At 36.1% G+C, this 7,088-nt stretch overlaps 1 protein-coding gene across 2 annotated transcripts; it reads right to left on the bottom strand.

Moving 5' to 3' along the window:
- Positions 1–457: 457 nt before the first annotated feature.
- On the bottom strand, positions 458–6,487 carry LOC129427498 (syntaxin-10). 2 transcript variants are annotated; one of them, XR_008638656.2, is made up of 8 exons: positions 6,348–6,487; positions 5,587–5,756; positions 5,075–5,169; positions 4,830–4,994; positions 3,629–3,735; positions 3,373–3,467; positions 2,276–2,455; positions 458–2,152 (listed from the first exon to the last, which is right to left on the bottom strand). XR_008638656.2 is itself a non-coding variant. In XM_055184025.2 (7 exons), exons 1-7 carry the CDS (start codon positions 6,380–6,382, stop codon positions 2,379–2,381), a joined length of 744 nt encoding a protein of 247 aa, XP_055040000.1. In that variant the 5' UTR covers positions 6,383–6,487; the 3' UTR covers positions 458–2,378. The 2 variants fall into 2 exon arrangements, 1 of the variants encoding a protein (XP_055040000.1); XM_055184025.2 differs by having other exon boundaries at positions 458–2,455.
- Between the last annotated feature and the right edge of the window lie 601 nt (positions 6,488–7,088).

Raw genomic sequence — 7,088 nt, 5'->3', positions numbered from 1 at the left:
TTCATCGCAGTGGCAGTGGAGCGCATGTCTCTGGTGTGGTCACAGGGAATTTTTTTGCTAGATATATGGATATACATGTATAAATGCAAATATCTATATATAAATATGCTGTACATTATACACTATTAAAGTTTGATTGTTCGTTGTTCACACGCAGCATGAGATGTTATTCCCCAAAAACTGCTTTATGGAAAAAATGCATCATAAGTCTACTGACGTCAAAACCTCTGTACCCTTCACCCCATCCTAAGTACATGCCTTGTGTTTCCTCTGTGTTCCAAGTGCCAATAACTTTGTGGATTCCTTTACTGTGACCCAACAAGAAAGAAAATTGCACATAAACTACTGTAAAAAAAATCTGATATCTTAATAAAAAGGTTTGTTATAAAGAATCATTGTGCCATTCATTACGACATGATCTAACAAAATTGACCCCCAAAAAACCTGAGAATATATGTCAAAGGTAAATACTTTATTAAGGAACCCCTTTAGATTCCCTTTAAAATATTCAATATAATACAATCTTAGGAAAATGCTTACAAAACAAGTGACAAGGGAATTAAAATCAATCATTTAAAACTGAGGCAGCACTGAAATGACATCACAATCATTGCTTTTGCAAAATACAACCAAATGCGTACCAAATCCCCTTCCCTAAACGGGCACCAAAGAGGAAATAAGTTTAAGCGACGTTCCACTTTTTGAATGAAGTGGTGATTGACGGTCATTAAGGCTTACAGAAGTGAATTTAATCTTGAAGTTGGATTATTTAAGGATTATTACAGTTCATTTACAATAAAACAAAAGATTCAAGATGGGCCTAAACATCATACATTCAGCCACAGACACATAGTGTCCTTACATCTCAATTAGAGGGCACTCATTGGCACAAGAACTGAGTACGATATGCTCGATATCATGCCCACAGACCGACAGGGCACATTATTACATCCAATCTCTTTCAACAAACAATGAACATCAAATATGAAATAACAGCTGATCATAACTGTGGAGTCCTGTTAGCTCATAACCAGAAAATAAACTGTATCTCAACTGCTTTAGAGTGCAATAACTTTAAGAGTGTGGCTACTAGACGGCCATTTCATTTTTGAAAACAATTCAACAAAAAATTATTTTAGGAGTTATGATTATGAAATATCCCTGTGGCATGCAATGAAAGCTCAGACCACATGTCAAACGGACCAGCGGTGTGTCTGTTCAAACCTGATGATTCCATAGACCTTTCCAACGCAATGTGAAACTTTACAGATTCAATTTAAAAGGTTTGTCATTAAATTATTATTAAAAAGGCAGGTAACACCCTAAATACGTAAGCATGCAGCACTTCCAGGAAAATTCAAGCCAACTTTTCCACCATAAAATTTCTACAAGACATCATTTGGTAAGACTGCAGAGGTGATGCAATAGAGATAAATTCATGAAAGGCAAACTGTGGAAAATGGCTGGGAAGTTAGTTAACCTTATTCAGCTCTGCTGATAAAGCTAAATAACTTATAAAATGATATATGTTTCATCAAAATCGCTGTTATCGTTTTGGTAACACTTTACAATACGATTAGTTAATGCATGAGCTAACATAAATTAACAATGTTTCAATAGCATTTAATTGTAGTTCATGTTAATTTCATCATTTACTAATACATTTATAAATTCAAGCATTGTAACTGTTAACAATTAACTAACTTGAACAGTTGTATTAACATTAACAAAAATGAATACATGCTGAAAAACTATATTGTTTATGTTAGTTAATGCATTTACTAATGTTTACTAAAACAACTGTATTGTAAAGTCTTACCGTGATGTTTTGTATGAATTTTACATTAAAAGCAATCGCCCAGTGACTAATATAGATTTCTGGAGGCTTCCTTGTGCTTTTGTATTCATGGTTTCCACTTTTTGTTTAGAAAACAAACCACTTATGCATGTGTCTTCGAAGAGCATACATATTTATCACAATCTGAAAATAAAAAAATCTAAAATAAAATTAAAACAACGCATTATCAAATTCCTCATCTTGACTTTGGCTTTGTACCACAATTAAATCTAAGAAGTGAGAAATATAACAACTGTTAACTTCCATCTCAGCACCTGTGAAGTTCTGGATTACATCTTGCAGAGAACAAGGAGTCTAATTCAAAAACAGTGAAAGAAACTGTGAGAGACAGAAACAGATATTTGGGTTATACAGTAGATGAGATGTAAATGTAAAGGTCAGGGAGGAATATAAAAAAATAACGGTTCTCTTTCTCACAAAGATAAACAGAAGCAAATGTGGACAAGTCCTTGTTTTCTTCCTCCACAAGCCCAGGGGGCTTCTGGCATTTGAAGTGGGCCAAACTGGAACAAAGTCTAGTTTAAATTGCGAATAACAGGATGAGCACCACAATCAGAATGATTACAAGAACTCCAATAGCACACCACTGCCTCCGACCTGCAACACAAATCCAAAAGTTTTCATTGATAGCATTCATAACAGAAGAAACTAGATGATAGCTAAAATGAATCATTTCTTGCATGTACCGGTAGACACAATACGAACCAGACTGAATAGGTCTGGGCACCAAGTTGTAACATGTCACCTTTAAAGGGCTTTTTTTAAGATGTAAAATTAACCTTTGGTGACCCCAGAGTACATATGTGAAATTTGAGCACAAAATACCATATAGATAATTTATAATAGCATGTTAAAATTGCCACTTATAATGTAGGTGTGAGTAAAAATGTGTGTCCTTTTAAATGCAAATGAGTTGATCTCTGCACTTAATGGCAGTGTCGTGATTGGATAGTGCAGATTAAGGGGCCGTATCATCGCCTTCTGACATCACGAGGGGAGCCAAATTTCACCTATTTTTTCACATGCTTGCAGATAATTGTTTACAAAACTAAGTTACTGGGTTGTTCTTTTTCACATTTTCTAGGTAGATTAAAGCACTGGGGACCCAATTATAGCACTTAAACATGGAAAAAGTCAGATTTTCATGATATGTCCCCTTTAAGCGAGCTTGAAATACATTCAGTTGAATGCTTCTGGCCAAAATTGTCAACATTTTGAGTAGGGATTGCAATCTAAACTATTTGGCTTTATCGGCTTCGGCTGAATAAGACTGAATAAATGAATATTTTACAAAAATATTACTTTTTTGATGACACAACAGCAACCAGCGCACATGTACGATTGCAATACCGCAAACATGTTGGCAGTGTGAAAGCATTTTAAAGCTTTTGAGAAAAATGATTTTATGCTATTTTTTGGCCGAATAGTTTTGGTTGCCAAACATGCATCGGTGTATCCCTAATTTGGATGTCACATGCATAATCATTTCCTAAACAAACAGTATAAGCACTCACTGCTGGTCATGTGTGAAACCTTTTCCATTTTCTTCAACACCGAGTCCATTCTAGAACTGGTCTGGTCCATTTCCTCACTAAATTCACCAAGCATACTAAAAAAACACAAACAGATGAACAAATATATATGCAAGTAAACACATACATCTTTAAAAAATAACTTGTATCAATCCATAAACTCATGACATTGGTGTTTTCTGTTGTTGGCATCATGTTACATCTAAAGTACCCAAACATGTATGTTTCCCTAACTTACACTGACTGCTCATCCAGCTCATCTCCTATCTTACTGGACATGTCCTTTAGGACACGAATACTGCCGGACACCAGCTCTAAATGTTCATCCTGGTCCTGTATGATCAACTACACAGAAAGACAATAGACAAAGCATATATTATAAACATAAATTAATAACGGAGGAAAATTTTCCCACAATGCTTTACATAAGTAATTCTACAAAATTCATACTTCAAATCAAATTTACAGATGAAATTTTAAGTTGAAGGAGTGGTCTACTCATTTTCAATGTTGAGATATGTTGTTGCCTTGACTGTGAGTTGTTGGTGCATCCCTCTGTCATCTGTGTGCATGCACGTAAGCACTGGAGTGCGCTGCGACGCTTCGACAGCATTTAGCTTAGCCCCATTCATTCAATGCTACCATTTAGAGATAAAGTTAGAAGTGACCAAACACATCAACGTTTTTCCTATTTAAGACGAGTAGTTATACGAGCAAGTTTGATGGTACAAAATAAAACGTAGCGCTTTTCTAAGTGGATTTAAAAGAGGAACTATATTTTATGGCGTAATAGCACTTTTGGGAGTACTTCGACTCGCCTGAAAAGTCCGCTCCCCTTCTCACTCTCATAATAGGAGAGGGAGGGTGTTACTGCAGATTTAAAAGAGGAACTATATTTTATGGCGTAATAGCACTTTTGGGAGTACTTCTACTCGGCGCAGTAACACCCTCCCTCTCCCATTATGAGAGTGAGAAGGGGAGCGGACTTTTCAGGCGAGTCGAAGTACTCCCAAAAGTGCTATTACGCCATAAAATATAGTTCCTCTTTTAAATCCGCTTAGAAAAGCGCTACGTTTTATTTTGTACCATCAAACTTGCTCGTATAACTACTCGTGTTAAATAGGAAAAACGTTGATGTGTTTGGTCACTTCTAACTTTATCTCTAAATGGTACCATTGAATGAATGGGGCTAAGCTAAATGCTATCGAAGCGTCGCAGCGCGCTCCAGCGCTTACGTGCACACACACAGATGATAGAGGGATGTATCAACAATTCATAGTTAAGGTAATAACATATTTTAATATTGAAAATGAGTAGACTATTCCTTTAATATGAAATAAAATTGTATGTTATCTTTCTGTCTATAAAGAAAAATGTGTTTTGGTGCTTTTGATTTTAAGTAAACACGCTGTTTAACTGTGTTACCACTGTGTCTTTACCTGCTGCTGTTCCTGTTGCTCTTGAATGTATCTGGAGTTTCCAGACACCAGATGAGGTTCCAGACCGGCGTAGCGATCCTTCACCGTGGTTCCCAGCAGAGCCTGTTTGTTTTTCCTTTCTGCCTGTGCAACAGCTGAAGGACTCGCGAGCTGATCTTTCATCATCTGCACACATAAACACGGTCATAAATACATGCACAGATAAAAAAATCAGAAATGAGTATAAACAGGAGAACGATTGGCACCTGGACAGATTTATGCGTTCGCACCACAAAGTCTTTCCTCTCCTGTAGCTCATGTTCGCCTAAACGAAACTTGCCAGGATTTGCCTCCACAATACCTTATACGGTTAAGGATTATAAAACAAATATCTGCCTACAAAATAAAAGTCTACATATTTTAACTCAATTAATGTTCCAGTTATGCTTCCTCGATACAAATGTTTCTAAAATCATATCACACAAAGAATATTTTTTAGAAATACAATTAAGTTACTACAGAAATGTGACCCTGTCTAGGAAATCCATACTAAAGTCTCATAATCTAATTATTACATTAAAATCGCATTGATGACAGTTTTTTCTCAGTTAATATCAAAAAATGACTTTAGCTGGGTTTTCACAGGTAGGGTCACAAATGATAAATTTTTTCTAAACTTTCCATAACCCTGGGAATCCTATTTTTTTCTTTCTTATTTCTGAAGGCTAAACGTTCTCATGACACCTCTGCTTTCCTCTTCTCTCACTTGAGAGGATACTGATGGTTTCATGTAGGTCCTCCAGGTCCCAGTCGATGGCCCTCAGGCAGTTACGCAGTTCATTGGTGCTCCAGTCCAGTTCATCTCTACTAACAGGGGTCTCCTCCTGGAGCAGCTCCTCCCAGCGTTCATACAGCCCCTGTGCTTTGGACAGGGCCTTCTGGACCTCACTGACAGATAGAGGGGTTTAAAACGATATGAGTATAAAGTGATTTGATACTTAAAAGACATGGAAAGTGGTTATCAACAGTAACCACTACGTTACAGCACTACTGTACCAGCCTACTAGTGTTGCTTATTATTGTCAAGTTTGGTTTATACAATAAATAAGGCATTAAACATGCACTGTGTTAACATCAGACATGTTTTAATACTCCAGATAAATAGGGTTTATATGTGAACAGTAAAGGGAACGGAAGGAGACAAGGAGTCCAAAACACATCACCCAACTGTGCTAGACACAAATTTGTGTTTACACTTAACAAACATCACATCACCTTGTCAACTCTTCAAATTCAATTTCACATCACCGACTTATAAAAATTAATATAATCACAGCCTTATTACTGCAAACGTTACAAAATGATACACTTGTGATGTTTAAGTAACATGGAAACACTCGTAGTGTGGCATTTAACTTGAGCTATGATATCTGGTGATCGTACTGCTTCCCTGACACGTCTATTAACTTGACATTATAAACATTTCTATTTTAAAAAACAGAGAAGATAGTTGGAGCAAAGAGAGATTACTTAACTTACCCTTTAACCACGAAAAACGGATCTTCCATCGACATTTTAGCCCCTCTCTTGTGGGAGCTACGTGAAGTTAGCGGCAAGACATACCATACAAAAGCGACGTGGGTGTGAGCTTTCAAAATAAAAGTCTTTACAAAATAAGCTGCAAGGTTTAGTTTAACCACGCATTTTTCGTAATAATATTGCAAATGTTACAAACGACAGTGTGGTTTACCAAGGCATGTTTTAATTATTTTAGTAATTATTGAAATTGGCTTTTAGATTGTTACAAATAATTTGTGCTTTGAGCAAACCCAACCTCCTCTAAACTTGAATGTGGTAATGGCCGTTTCTGCGAAGGATGCTGCCTCCGGAGGTCGCATATGCAGGCTGCATACGTCATCAAGCCTGGTTTATTAAAGTTAACTGAGCATTATAATCGCAATTCATGAGCATATTACAAAAAATTAATATTAACTAAGAATAATAGTCAACTTTATAAATGTTAATATTCTGAAATAAAACCGTTTTGATGACATATACAGCCTACAAATGCGACCTTCGGACGCTTCAGCCTTCGGATTGAAAAACGGCCAATGTCAGATTTTAAAGATTAAAAATAAAAACGGAAACATAGATCAATGGTCAAAAATCATTGAAATATTATTTGTTATTAGATATAAATAAATAAATAAAAAAATAAAAAACGGGTTACTACTGAACGTTACTACTTGTTGTGAAAAATGATTTAGATGTTTCAAGAAA

The sequence above is a fragment of the Misgurnus anguillicaudatus genome, chromosome 14 (assembly GCF_027580225.2).
Source record: "Misgurnus anguillicaudatus chromosome 14, ASM2758022v2, whole genome shotgun sequence".
Taxonomy (NCBI): domain Eukaryota; kingdom Metazoa; phylum Chordata; class Actinopteri; order Cypriniformes; family Cobitidae; genus Misgurnus; species Misgurnus anguillicaudatus.
Note: the sequence above shows the minus strand (reverse complement) of the source record. Positions and strands in the feature narration are given on the sequence as shown.

What these genes read in the sequence shown, in the direction of transcription:
- LOC129427498 (XM_055184025.2), bottom strand. Translation starts at nt 6,382, where the DNA reads ATGTCGATGGAAGATCCGTTTTTCGTGGTTAAAGG. An exon ending in GAACGCATAAATCTGTCCAG is followed by an intron (nt 4,995 to 5,074) that starts GTGCCAATCGTT and finishes TTATGTGTGCAG; the next exon opens with ATGATGAAAGATCAGCTCGC. An exon ending in AGCAACAGGAACAGCAGCAG is followed by an intron (nt 3,736 to 4,829) that starts GTAAAGACACAG and finishes CTTTCTGTGTAG; the next exon opens with TTGATCATACAGGACCAGGA.